The sequence below is a fragment of the Callithrix jacchus genome, chromosome 17, assembly GCF_049354715.1.
Source record: "Callithrix jacchus isolate 240 chromosome 17, calJac240_pri, whole genome shotgun sequence".
Classification (NCBI taxonomy): domain Eukaryota; kingdom Metazoa; phylum Chordata; class Mammalia; order Primates; family Cebidae; genus Callithrix; species Callithrix jacchus.
In genome coordinates, this window is record NC_133518.1 from 33,796,623 (window position 1) to 33,811,498 (window position 14,876).

General features: G+C 39.4%; 2 protein-coding genes across 12 annotated transcripts in view; one reads left to right on the plus strand and one right to left on the minus strand.

The window, feature by feature from the left end:
* IGSF10 (immunoglobulin superfamily member 10) overlaps positions 1-4,550 on the plus strand; it is a 93,753-nt gene extending 89,203 nt beyond the window's left edge. For all 4 annotated transcript variants that reach the window (XM_054247009.2, XM_002759487.6, XM_078354010.1 and 1 more), the window contains one exon: positions 1,954-4,550. In XM_054247009.2, the coding sequence (XP_054102984.2) occupies positions 1,954-3,862 (1,909 nt within the window). In that variant the 3' untranslated portion in view covers positions 3,863-4,550. The remainder of the gene's footprint in view (positions 1-1,953) is intronic.
* Positions 4,012-14,876, minus strand: part of MED12L (mediator complex subunit 12L) — a 365,084-nt gene continuing 354,219 nt past the window's right edge. For all 8 annotated transcript variants that reach the window (XM_054247017.2, XM_078354011.1, XM_054247016.2 and 5 more), the window contains 2 exons: positions 10,025-10,106; positions 4,012-7,738 (listed from right to left, as the gene is read on the minus strand). In XM_054247017.2, coding sequence (XP_054102992.1) covers positions 7,686-7,738; positions 10,025-10,106 — 135 coding nt within the window. In that variant the 3' untranslated portion in view covers positions 4,012-7,685. The remainder of the gene's footprint in view (positions 7,739-10,024; positions 10,107-14,876) is intronic.

Here is a 14,876-nt window from a genome sequence, read left to right on the forward strand (position 1 = left end):
TGATTTTAAACTCCACAAGTGATTTTAGTATTTAGCCAAGTTTATGAACCAATGCTTTTAAAAAGCATTAGGAAAGAATAGTAGTAGGTGGCAGTATAGCACAGTGAAAGCATAAGGCTTGAGAACCAGCCCTGTGACCTAAGGCAAGCTACTAAATCTCTCTAAATATCAATTTTTCAGCTGTCAACAATCAGTGCAAAAACACCTGGCAGTTTCCATTCCTTTTACATGTATTCATGATGATGATTTTACATTGGTTTATATGCCAGAGAAGTTGCTTCCGTACTTAAAGTTCCTTTTTAAAAAATGTTGCTGTAATACTTTCCATACTTACCTTTGCTGGAGAGTAACAATGACTTGATGGCTGGGTGTGGTGGCTCACACCTGTCATCCCAGCACTTTGGGAGACCAAGGCTGGAGGATCACTTGAACCCAAAAGTTGGAGACCAGCCTTGGCAACCCAATGAGACCTTGTCTCTACAAAAAAATTATCAGGGCATAGTGGTGTGTGTCTACAGTCCCAGCTACTCAGGAGGTTGAGGTTGCTTGATTGCTTGAACCTAGGAGGCGGAGGCTGCAGTGAGCCATGGTCTCACCACTGCACTCTAGCCTGGGCTCCAGAGTGAGACCCTGTCTCAAAAATATCAATCAATCAATCAATCAATCAATCAAATGAAAAGGGAAAAATGACGTAAGGCTGTTTGACTTGGTTAGCACTTATGCCATGAAAAAGTTCTTACTTTTCTCTCCAGTTTTATCTACTTATTTAGTCCATGTTGCCAAAAAATAAGAAAGACATTTTCTCCAATGGGTATCCCTGATAGCACTTTTAGCACCAACTGAATCTCCACTGGTCTTCCTGAAAAACTATGATTTAGTTTTACCAGGGAAGATCTGCCATCTTGTGGTTAAATGTGGTAATGGTAGGCTGTGCAGCTGCTGTACACCTGGAGAAAAATGGTGTTCCACAACAGCTCAACCCAGTGCTGAAACCAGTCACTTTACAGCTGCCCACAGAGGGCAGATGCTGCAACAACCTTCTAAGGAACCCTGGGTTGGTATTCTCTTAATAACAAAGTATTTTTTTTTTTTTGTCTGAAACAGTTTCATTTTTGTCACCCAGCCTAGAGTGTAATGGCCGGATCTCGGCTCACTGCAACCCCAGCCTCCTCGGTTCAAGTGATTCTCGTGCCTCAGCCTCCTGAGTAGCTGGGATTACAGACTTGTGCCATCATGCTTAGCTAATTTTTGTATTTTTAGTAGAGATAGGGTTCTGCCATGTTGGCCAGTCTGGTCTAAAATTCCTGCCCTCGAGTGATCTGCCTGCATTGGCCTCCCACAGTGCTAAGCAAATAATTCAGTAATCATTTTGTTACTAATAGCTTTTTAGGAAGATTCACCTGGCATCTTTTTGGAGCAATTGAATTTGCTCTTTACCTGTATACATTATTAAATAACCATGTTTGTGCTTCCAATCACTTTACTCGATATGTAAAATGGTCAAGGAAGTCATGGTTTTAGAAATCTCGTATTTCTAGCACTTACCTCATCATTAAGATTAAAAAAATTACTATGTAACGAAGATTTGAAATCCATCTGAGAAATACTACTTATTTGCACTAAGTTATACCTGTTCAATTACATTTCATCTTTAATGACTTAGAATAAGCTGGTAGTAATTTTAATTTTTATTGCAACAATTTAAAGCTAACCACACACCCAAAACAGGTAACTATGTGAGGTGGATATACTAATTAGATTAATGGTGGGCACTGCACTATATATATATATAATCTCAAAATGTCATATTCTACACCTCAAAGATACACAATTTTTGTTGGTTATGCTTCAATAAAGCGGGGGTGGGGGTGGGCAGAGGGAGGCAATCCTGAGTAAAACAGTTTCCCTCATTGCTAACAGCTGCACACTCAAATGAATCTCTTTTCTCCTTAGAATGGGCAGCCGGATCCATGTCTATCCAAATGGATCCCTGTTTATTGGATCAGTAACAGAAAAAGACAGTGGTGTCTACTTGTGTGTGGCAAGAAACAAAATGGGGGATGATCTGATACTGATGCATGTCAGCCTAAGACTGAAACCTGCCAAAATTGACCACAAGCAGTATTTTAGAAAGCAAGTGCTCCATGGGAAAGATTTCCAAGTAGACTGCAAAGCTTCTGGCTCCCCGATGCCAGAGATATCTTGGAGTTTGCCCGACGGAACCATGATCAACAATGCAATGCAAGCGGATGACAGTGGCCACAGGCCCAGAAGATATACCCTTTTTAACAATGGAACCTTATACTTCAACAAAGTCGGGGTAGCAGAGGAAGGAGATTATACTTGCTATGCCCAGAACACCCTAGGGAAGGATGAAATGAAAGTCCACTTAACAGTTATAACGGCTGCTCCCCGGATAAGGCAGCATTACAAAAGCAACAAGAGAATCAAAGTTGGAGACGCAGCTGTCCTTGACTGTGAGGTCACTGGGGATCCCAAACCAAAAATATTTTGGTTGCTGCCTTCCAATGACATGATTTCCTCCTCCACCGGCAGGTACACGTTTCATGCCAATGGGTCTCTGATCATCAACAAAGTGAAACTGCTTGATTCTGGAGAGTACGTATGTGTAGCCCGAAATCCTAGTGGGGATGACACCAAAATGTACAAACTGGACATTGTCTCTAAACCTCCATTAATCAATGGTCTGTATACAAACAGAACTGTTATTAAAGCCACAGCTGTGAGACATTCCAAAAAACACTTTGACTGCAGAGCTGACGGGACACCACCTCCTGAAGTCACGTGGATCATGCCAGACAGTATTTTCCTCACAGCCCCTTACTATGGAAGCAGAATCACAGTCCATAAAAATGGAACCTTGGAAATTCGGAATGTGAGGCTTTCGGATTCAGCTGATTTTATCTGTGTGGCTCGAAATGAAGGAGGAGAGAGCGTGTTGGTAGTACAGTTAGAAGTACTGGAAATGCTGAGAAGACCGACATTCAGAAATCCATTTAATGAAAAAACAGTTGCCCAGCTGGCAAAGTCTGCAGTATTGAATTGCTCTGTTGATGGGAACCCACCACCTGAGATAATCTGGATTTTACCAAATGGCACGCGATTTTCCAATGGCCCACACAGTTATCAGTATCTTATAGCAAGCAATGGTTCTTTTATCATTTATAAGACAACCCGGGAGGATGCAGGAAAATATCGCTGTGCAGCTAGGAATAAAGTTGGCTATATTGAGAAATTAATCATATTAGAAATTGGCCAGAAGCCAGTTATTCTTACATATGCACCTGGGGCAGTAAAAGGCCTCAGTGGAGAGTCTCTATCACTGCATTGCGTGTCTGATGGAATTCCTAAGCCAAATATCAAATGGACTATGCCAAGTGGTTATGTAGTAGACAGGCCTCAAATTACTGGGAAATACATATTGCATGACAATGGCACCTTAGTCATCAAAGAAGCAACAGCTTATGACAGAGGAAACTATATCTGTAAGGCTCAAAATAGTGTTGGTCATACACTGATTACAGTTCCAGTAATGATTGTAGCCTACCCTCCCCGAATTACAAATCGTCCACCCAGGAGCATTGTCACCAGGACAGGGGCAGCCTTTCAGCTCCACTGTGTGGCCCTGGGAGTTCCCAAGCCAGAAATCATGTGGGAGATACCTGGCCACTCCCTTGACTCAACGGCAAGTAAAGGGAGGATACGCGGAAGTGAGCAGCTTCACTTACAAGGTACCCTAGTCATTCAGAATCCGCAAGCCTCCGATTCTGGGATATACAAATGCACAGCAAAGAATCCACTTGGTAGTGATTATGCAGCAACGTATATTGAAGTAATCTGACAGGAAATTAAAGTCAACATCTGGGCAGAATTATTTTTTGGAAGAAGTTTAATCAAAGGCAGCCATAGGCATGTAAATGAATTTGAATACATTTACAGTATTAAATTTACAATGAACATGCAGAATAAAAGGACTTGTAAATAAATGCATTATGAACCAATACTGATTTCTTTAATGGATCTCAAAACAAACTTTTAACTTAAGGCACTTTTATTTTGCCAACAAATAACATTAAAACGGTCCACTATAAAATAACAAATGGCTAATGTACCTGAATTTTTCAGTAAAAAATGAACTTTTACTACCAGTTGCCTAGTGTCTGTCCACCTTCTATCAATCGATGTTACAAGCATGGCACTCAGAACAGAGACAATGGAAAATATTAAATCTGTAATCTTTATGTAAAGTTACCATCCTGATCTATAAATATTTTATGGTTTATAAATTTTTTTTGCTAAAACCTACAGAAAATAAGCACTGAACTGTCTTGATTATGATTCACCATTTGTTCACACTGAAAATTTTCATTGATGGGGAATACAAAAATGTTTTAATAACTGCATTTAAAAATAAATGCAGGCTAACTTTTCCACATGTAAAAAGCAATGTAATAACCTGCACACTGTAAAATGTGAAAAGGGGGTTGATTACTTTTGTCCAAATACACCCATTAAAAAGGTTTTAAAAATACAATGAAACTTCTTTATAACTTTAAAATCTAGCTTAGGCACCCCTGGTTTGGAGCTGTTTATAAAGAAATTTTTCTGAGGAGGAATTGTTGCTCTATAAGCATTTCATTAATAATTATGGGATGGGAAAATGCTTGGGAGGATCTAGATCTATTATATATAATGAAGTTTCACTGTATTTAAAATCTGATCGTTCCTACACAAAATGTTGCTTTTTGTAATTCACTGAATTTATATTACATGCTTAATTCAACCTGAATTAATTTGGGGAATATATGATTCATCTTATCTAAATTTTATCTAAATTTAGGACTGGGGTTTTCCAGTGTAATTTCTCCAGCGTCTATTCAAACATTCACCTATTAAGGATTATAGGAGTGTTATAAATGGGGAAAAAATGCCATAGGTCTTATTCAAATATCTCAGTACACAAAACTGAGAATTACTAATATGTTAGCCCCTGCCAATCATCTGAGACATGTGGGATCCCACCCTTGTGTTTTCATCATACTGACTTTCAGCTAGCCCATCTAAGCCTAAAATATGACCTAACTGCTACTTATCTCTGATGTTAGTACCTTGTGGCTGGAAGAGGTCAAAGATACTCATTGTAACCGATCTCCTTCTACTTCCAGGCCAAGAAGGGTAAATGAATCACAAATGTAACCCTATAAGGAAAAAGCCTACGGTGTAAACAAGACTGTCTATGGGTTTCTTATATCCAAGAATTGTGATAGGTATAGCTGACTCTATTTGATTTCAAGGTCTTGTCTTTAAGGGGAGCTGGGGCCTCCATCTTACTCTAATTTCCTCTGGTAAGGTAAAGTACCAGGTTCTGCCACAGGGCTTTCCCTTGTGACCATTTTAATGTTAAAAGAATGCATTTGCTAGAAAAGAAAAAGGAAACCTCTCAAGATACAGAATAGGGAGAAAATATGACTAAAGTACCTCTGGTTATTTTCTTTATCATGCTCAGGGGAAAATAGCTCTAGGTCATTCCTCAACTGTCCATAAAATCTTGGAATTAAGAGCCTTAGCATTAACTTCCTCACCTAAAAAAAAAAAAAAAAAAGGAACACAACAAAGATATGCCCCACAGCTTTCATGTGCAAAATGATTAATAATTTAACTCACCTCTGCAAAGTATAAAGTGCATACAAATGCTATGCAATTATAAAACTCATTCTTAAAACAGTATTACTGCTGTTTGCAATGTTGAGCTAAAAAATAAATGGTTCAAACTGAGAACTGGCAAAGAATTTTTGAAAAGAAATAACAAGGATGGAACATGACTCACTCACTAGGCACAACATTCACGTTTCGGTTGTTTTGCCAATGCAGTCATTATAGAGAGATATTACTTTGAACAAAACAACTTCATAAGCTTATCTAAGTATGATTCTTGAGAGGAAAAAACCTGATTTACAAAACTAGCAAAAATGTGTACAGATACATCTTCTGAAAGCAGATAGACTGTTAATTTAGTGAAAAGAATGGTTTTTAATGTTTTGGCAAAGTCTTTTCCAGCCCAGAGTAAACACAAAATGGGCAGGCTGGAGTGAAATATTTTCACAGTGTACAAAGCAGTTCACATGGACGTTGCCACAGCAAAGTAAGCTGACATGTATTTGAGGTCATTTGCATGAGTCAAACTTTGCAATGAGTAACTCACCTAGGAAGATATAAATTATTTATATATAATTTGCAAAAGAAAATGTCTACTAAAGTTATACTAGCTACATTTTAAAAAAGTAGATTTACATGGTCTGCTCATTATAGACAAATCTATTCACAGTATGCTTGACTACATTATATGTAAAATCATATGGCGAAAGAAAATGAATTAACAGAGAACATGGGAAAATATCCCCCACATGTTTTAAAATGCCCTGCAATTTTCACATTCAAAATTTTATGCATCTAAATCTAAAAAAATATTATATGGAATACTCTTAAGTTACACAAACTGATAATTTACTGGTTTCTTTTTTACTCTAATAGGAGCAAATTACCACATACTTGAACAAAGTTAAAATAGTTACTATTTCTTTATAATAAATTTGATGTATAATTTACTTGTGCTTTTTGCACCAATTTATAAATACAGTATATGCAATACACAACCAAGACTGACACTGACATTAATAATTAAATTCAAAATAGCAAATACTTACCATACAGAATAAACAGCAAATACACCTTTTATGAAAACCAGAGCCATCTGGACTTTGGGGCCAGATTCTCTGGAAACCATGTCAAGTGTGAGCACTGGAATCTCAAGCCAGCTGCTGGATTTTCTTTCCCCCTGAAGTTGTCATCAGGTTCAGGAGAACCAAAACTGGCAATAAATAATTGGAAGATTCCACTGCAGTTCTTTCAGGCCTTTAGGATTTACACGTTGTCCATTCACAATGACTCTCGTCAACCATCTTGCCTCAAAACAAATTGAGAACAGCTACTTCTAACAGGCTTCTGCACATCTTAGGGTGGCTCTCACAGAAACCTTGGTTCAAGTTCTTGGTTTAAGTACTAAGCAACAATCTGTTTCAGCACCTTTTGACCACAACAAAAGCAAAGAAAAGTCCTATATAAATAAGAACAAAGTTTATAAAGTGCTTATGAAAACATTTCAAATTAGAGCAATGCAAATAAATGTCTGTTTCACCATCACAGGTGAATGCAGAATAAATGGGTCACGTTTCTGTCAAGACCTGACATGCCTTTCAAATCAGTAGTTTGGTCCAGCACAGTTTGGAAAATGAAAAAAAAATTAATTACTGAATGAAATATATAAATACTTTAAATCCATCACAATCCATTCTTTCTAGAAATGTGAGATTCAAAAAAAGCACCGATTTCAAAAGGTCTGCTAGCACACTCTCCGGGAGTAGGCCTGCCTGCATGATTCACATTTGTAAACCTACTTTAAAGTTGAATTCAACAAAATCAAACCACAACTTCTCCTTGGCTTTTTGTTTAAACACCTTTTTTTTTGTTAGATATAGCATAAAATATAGTAAAATATCAAAGAAATGAAAAAGCAAAGGGAAATTTTTAAGATGAGTAATGCATTAAATTTGATTTTCTGTTTTTCAGTGCAAACATAAAATGTCACATCTTCTCCTCTTGCAGACTCAGAAGTGTGAAGGATGCCCATACGGAGTCACTCCTTGCTGTGGCTGGTTGCCTAAGGAGAAAAATAAATTCAACCAAAATTATAGATACAAAACTATGCCACAGATAGATGCTACCTCCTTGTCACTGCTCTCAGTATCAGCCTCAGGTACAGAGGAACAGGGTGACTGGCCAGAGAGAGTACTATCCTTGTCCTGAAAAACCCTTGTGGTGGGATTCAAGTGCCACCCTGCAGAGGGGCCAACTCTAACTCACAGTCCCACACTTGTGAATGCAAGGCTGCAGGATTTAGGCCCATCCAAAGTGTCACCCTCTGAACTAAACCACTCAGTAGTAACTTTCAAAAGGACTATAGCAAAAGTTTCATAAAACATTGAAAGTTCTCAAAATGCTTATAAAAGTCAGCAATTCTGCTTTAACACTGACATTATAACTGGTAAAGAGAAAATTAGATGGGAACTGGGCAATTTTCTGCAAATGGCTATAAGATATGTGCAAGAGTATATGCAGGAGCAAGAGTGTCCGTGTGTGGTGACTCAAGCATGTGCCTGTGTTTACATGCATGCCTGCACACACACACACAAACAAGGAATAGTCAGTAGATACCAAAAGATAACATAGGTTTCGAAACCGCTACTGCTTGTTTAGTACTCAGATCAGGAGGCCCCGTTCACATGGGCCGTGCTATCAAAGGAGCCCCCTGGAGTGGCGTGGTGAGCAGCTCAGCTTAGTTGCAGCTCTTCAACAATGATTCTGGCATAACTGCTTATCAGGCAGCAGAGTATGTACTGTGGTTAAGATGTGGGCTCTGGAAGGAGTGCTTCTGAGTCGAAGTCTTAGCTCTATTAGCTGAAAAAATCTTGGGCAAATTAGTCAACTTCCCTGTTCTTCAGTTGTTTCCTCATCTATAATGTGGGAATAGTAATAATACTTAATCTCACAGGGTGGTTTAAAAATAAAGCAAATCAATACATGGCAAGTCCCAGTGCCTGGTTCCAAGAAAATACTCCATGAACGATGGGTTTAACAAAAAGCTGAGCTCTAGTAGACAGGAACTAAGAATAGATATCTTCTCCCAAACAGGTTCCACTTTATAAAAATCATAGGTACCTATTTCTAAACACTAGAAAAAGAAAAATCTGCCTTCAGATTGTATTTTCTGCAAGAATAAGAACTCTAGAATTAGTGAAACATAATGAGATTTTAATTACAAATGTGTTTTAATAGACCACATCTATTAAACAGTAGCTAGAAATGAATATTTACTTGATTTAACTGACATTAAATGGGACCCTAAGAAGAAAATATTTTTAAAGAAGAAAAAAAATCTTGGATGTTCACTGGTAGAGACACAAGGTGTAAGAGGGCATTCCCTCTGTTAGAAAATCAACACACACAGCAGCCAGGCAGAAAATTAAGACTAAAACCAAGCTACCCCTCAGAAATGACACAACCCATTTCCTTACAGCATCATCAGGCTATGAGACCTGCACTACTGCCTTCACCACAAACTAGCCTTCATTCTGTACCTCACAAGTATGTAATCCGAGACCCAGAGGAAATTGCTAGTCTCACTGCATGGATGGGAAAACTACACGATACAGATAATGGTGGCTAAGTTAGCACCAACATTTACATCTCTGGACTTCCAGGCCAATATTCTTTGAATCACAGAGGGCTTGCTCCCATTCCTAAAAGGGTTTCCTGTCCTATGACCCGAGCACAGGGGTGATTCAATTCATGGCAGCACACTGCTGGCACTGAGATGAGGTATGATGAAATGGGCTATTGGTATGTTCTCTAGAAAGGCAGCACATCAAAACAAAAACAACACACCAGCACTACAGGCAAGATTACTAGGGAGAAAACACTGCCCTGCCATGCTGTCTATGATGTTACAGGTTTTGCTTTATGAGTCACTATCAGAAGGGTAGGATGGTGCAGGGGTAAGAACTGTCACAGTCTGACAATTTAGTGCTGGCCTCCCTTCTCTGAAGAGAAGGCCAGCTAACTTGATTCATCTGTATAATAAAAAGAAGACTCCTTTGATTCCACAGGAGTCCTCCCAATGAAAAGAAACCTTTCTAGATTCTGGTGGAAGCAAAAAGAAAGAGCTTCACTGAATTTGAGAAAAACTGGGGTTTTCCCAGGAAACAAAACATTCAAGCCAAAACCAAACCAAGGCAGAATGAAAATACCTTGGGCTAAACCAAATACCATGAAAGTTGTACTGAGGAAGACAGTACCATTTTGGGAGAGCCACCACTTATGTTTCGCTGGCTTGCTTATTTTTAATTTCCCAGGAGCCATCTGTTCCGTGACACACAGGTCTACTTACTGGAAAGCTGCTTCTGGAGCTGCCGCACCAAGGCGGCCGTCTGCTGCTGCTGCTGGGTCTGCTGCAAGCCTTGCCTGGGAAACTGTAATGGTGACAGGAGAAAGGATAGAAATCATTCCATGGTGCCAACCACAGACAAGAACAGAGACTAACTCGCAGGGCCAGACAGACTGTAAAGTACTTCTCAATACTTCACGAAAAAAGGGCCATGACCAGTATGTGTGGATTAATTTTCACCTACCCTCTTGTACATCTGGTGAACACCTGAATACCTAGAGTACTCCATCCATTCAAGAACCCACACTCCAGGTTATTAGTTGCCATTTATTTCAAGAGCCCCAGTGAAAACCTCCACACTCCAGATGGTAGTTCAGCAGTTCAAAGATCCTTGTCATCTCACCCTTCACCAGCTAGCTCATGAGTATCATATTATTAATATAAAGTATTTTCACTGGCAAAATGAAAGCTCTCTGATTGGAAGATTTGTTCAAGTACTATAGGCTGTGCCTTGCATGAATTGGAGAAAAGAATCTAGTGAGGCAGAGTGGTGCCCTAAGAGTAGGGCTCATTTGGGACTCTGCCCTCCCCATGTGATGGAGAGTGAAAGTTCACTAATCCCACCTTCAGAGCCAGGGCCTGAGCAGAATGAGTGAGTAAGGCAGAGGGCGCTAACTTTAAGAAAGTGCTAATTCCCAGGGCCATGCAAATACAGGCTCTGTAGGAAGAATCAGGTTAGAGGCACAATATAGCAGGCCACATGCCCTGATTTTATCCATTAAGTTGATGCAAGAAATTGTGGTTATTCTAAAAAAGAAAAAAAATCAGCAGCTAGTAGAAGCAAAATTACTTTTGGTTAGAATCACTGGTAGCACCAATTTACTTTTTATCTTAACCTTCAAATTTCAGACTATCGCTTTCTCCCTTTTTTTTCTTCCTCTTCTCTCCTCCCCCAGCCCCCCCACCCCCACCCCTTTGCTCCTCCTGGAGCCATAAAAAAAGTGTTCTGACACAGGCACATACATCAGCACTGTGCTGGCTGTTTCCCATGTGCCCACCCTCCATGTGCTCACCAGGCTGCCTGTGTAGAGGGCATCACCCAGGCCAGCTCCTCTGCCCTCCAACCTCTAGGTGGGGAGGGGGCACTCCCAGGAGACGGAAGCACAGGAGCACAGTGAGGCTGGGAGGGAGCAGAGTGAGTTTTTGTTTTTGCCAATTTTCCTCTATGAGAATCTCTGCTGGCTGGACATGTGCCACTCCAGGAAGGCTGCCACTCCCGTCAGGTACCCTGCTTCACCTCTCTCTGGGATTAGGGGCAGTCAGTGAGTGCACCATCATCCCTGGCTGGTTTTCCATACCTTTGTAATTCGTCTTTTGAAAAAGACCTCTCAATTACCCAACAAGAGTGCAACAACTATTTCCTCCTCAGAGCTTGCCAAGAATAGCCCAGGATTATAAGTACAGTTGCTAGATTTAGCAATAAAAATACAGCATGTCCAGTTAAATGTACATTTCAAAAAAAAAAAAAACAATAATCCAAGCATGTCCCAAATATTACCCATGACAAATATGCATTTAGTATAAATATGTACCATGCAGTATTTGGGATATACACTGAAGTGTTATTCATTGTTTACCTGAAACTCAAATTTAACTGGGAGCCCTGTATTTTATCTGGTAATCCTATCTTATCCTCTATTTAGAGGGCATTACCAAACTGATACTTTCAAAACTGAATATGAATATTCTGGCACGACAGCTGTTTCAACTTTTTATCTCCCAGTAGACATTGAGTGACTGAAGGACAAGGGCTTGGTGTATCTGTAGTAACCAGCAGCACCAGGCGCACAGCAGGTGCTCAGTAGCAATTGATGGAATGACCAATTCTGAAGCACCTTCACTTCCCACAACTTTCCTAATAACAAGAAAGATCCACAAAACTAATGAACTATTTCCTTCACCAATGTTCCTATTTTCCCCAATACAAATTAGAGAAACAGCAGCTTGCCACTTTTTCCCATTGCCTAACTCAAGAGGAAAAAATAAAAATCAATCTTTCATTTATGCAAAAATGTCAGTAAAGTATTCTTTTCTATTCAATAGTTTCTATGCTTACTTGGGGAAATTATCCTATTTATTTAACAAAACCTTATATTGTACTATATGCCAGGTACTGTTCCAGATATTCTATGTGCATATTAGCCTATTTAATCCTGACACAGCTGTAACTGTCCTCGATCTTATCCAAAGTCCTTAAGACAGATATGTGCCTTGGAATCTAAACATATGCAGTTTACTGAGAAACATTCCAAACACATAGAACAGGCAAAACATATGGCAGCACTCATAATCAAGCATGATACATTTCTGTAATATGCTTGATTATGGGGCCAGGTACCCTCCACATCTCTCTCCCCTTCTTGTCTCACTGGGATTAGGGGCAGTCCATGAGTGTGCCATCATCCCTGGCTGGAATAGTTAGGTAGGAAAAATGAAAAGAGCCTCATGTCTATTCCGGTCAGCTTTTGCCACCAATGAGTACATGTCAAATTTTGCTGTTCACTTCTGACTAGTTAAGACTACTGCACCTAGAAAATGTCCTATATTTACCACATCTATCATCTTACAGACTTACCATTTCACTATGGTAAACACACTTAAAATCTACTTTTAGTAATTCTGGAATATACATTATTAACTACAGTTACCTTGCTATAAAATAGATGTCTAAATGAAGCTTTGGACCATTTGACGAATCACCCATTCCCATCAAGCCTAACCATGATTGAAAATATCAGCTTCCAAATATTAACTTATTTGGAACGAATTAGATTCTAAAAGGCTGGCTATAAAAATGTCTAAGCTGATTGAACAGCATATTGGGGTACATGGTGCATGAACAGTCAATATTTATTCATTTAACAAACACATAGCTGCCTTCTTTATGTTCTTCTAAAGCCTGCTTCATATAGAATATTTACAGAATAAAACACTGTGGTTGCCTCAGATACTATATTTTGCAGAGCCTAGGCAGTAACTAGGTATACCCTAGGAAGCTCGTGTACACATGTGTGCATGGCATGTGTGTGTTGGGGAGTGGGAGGTGGTCTGAGGGTGGCCTAGGAGGTAGTACATAGTCAGAGGGCCTCAAACTGTGATCCAGGGGTTCCTGGGAGAGATCCCCAAGACTCTATCAAGTTACCTGCAAGGTCAAAATTGTTTTCAAAATAATACTAAGACATTGTTTTTTTCACTCTTATTTTCTCATGCATGTACAGTACAGCTTTCCAGACCCTACATACAACAGTACAACAAATCAAATGTTTTCTATTAAACCAGACATTAAAGAAATTTTCAAAAATATAAAACAGGCCAGGCACAGTAAGTCATGCCTGTAATCCCAGCACTCTGAGGTGAGCAGATAACTAGCTTGAGCCTGGGAGTTTGAGACCAGCCTGGGGAACATGGCAAATCCTTGACTCTACAAAAAATTACGAAAATTAGCCATGCATGGTGGTGCATGCCTGTAGTTTCAGCCACTTGGGAGGCTGATGTGGGAGGATCACTTGAGCCCAGGAGGTCAAGGCTGCAGTGAGCCATGATGGTACCACTGCATTCCAGCCTGGGTAACAAAGTAAGACCCTGTCTCAAATAAAAAGTAAAACCATGTCACTCTTATATAACTTCCTTTTGAAAATATATGCCGATTTTTCATAAAAGCATGTTACTTTCAGTAACATGAGTTTATCTTAAAATACTAAACATAATATTTAGTAATATTAACAAATATTTGTTTTGATTTCTAACATGAAAACAAATTTTGTAAATTTGTAAAACAAATTTGTAAATATTGATAGATAAACTAAAGGTCTTTGGGTCTGCAATAATTTTTGAACATGAAGAATTTCTGAGGCCAAGAAATTTGGCCAACTTCCTTAAACTGACCAGAAAGTCATGGTCTATATATACAGTCTTCTCAGTTACAGTGTTTTACCACATCTGCTTCCTCTCAAGACCTCTGGATACTAATTTTAACTTGTTTTCATCTGTATATGCACAGGCAGCAGGCAACAGGCCCCACATACAATTTCTCTGGGCTCTGGAGCACCTGCCACCAAGGGACAAGGGCTGCCTCCAACACCCTATAGAAGACTCACTTCTGAGCATTTCAGTTCAAGCAACTGAACTCCTCCTGTGAAGAACTGAACCCTGTATGATTTTGTGTTGAGTTAGCATAAAATCACTGCGGGAAATTCAAAGTATTATCCTCTTGGGACTCCTCTCTAGACTTCCTGAATTAGAATTTCTGTAGCTAATGTGCTAGAAATCTGAATTTTAAAATGGCTCCTCCAAGTGGTTCAGGTGCTTGATGAGATTTTGGAATCATCACTAGGGTGGGAATTGAATTTTTATTTACCCAAACAGGTCAAAAAATAGGTTCAGTGAGGTTTTCTAGAGGTCCCCAAAACCATAATCTATGTTTTGCCTTCCCTATTAAAATGTGACAAATGAAGTGGGAAAGATTTTTTTGGCCTTTATCCACACAGGAGATGATCTCTCCCCTCTGCGCCTTTGCAGATGTTCACCCCTTCTCCTGGAATACACTTCCTCCCCACTTATTTTCACTCTACCCTTCCTATAAATCTACTCATCCTTCAAAGATCAGCTATCATCCATTCCCTTAGTACTGTGTAAATGCCTCTATTATCAAACATGGTTTAACATGATAATTGCTTCTCTCTCTAGGACTTTGGATTTTTAATTCTCAGGGGTAGAAGCTGTGCCATGCTCCTGCTGTAACCGCAAGACCAAATACCCAGCTTAATAATATCAGTTAGGTAGAACTAATCAACAT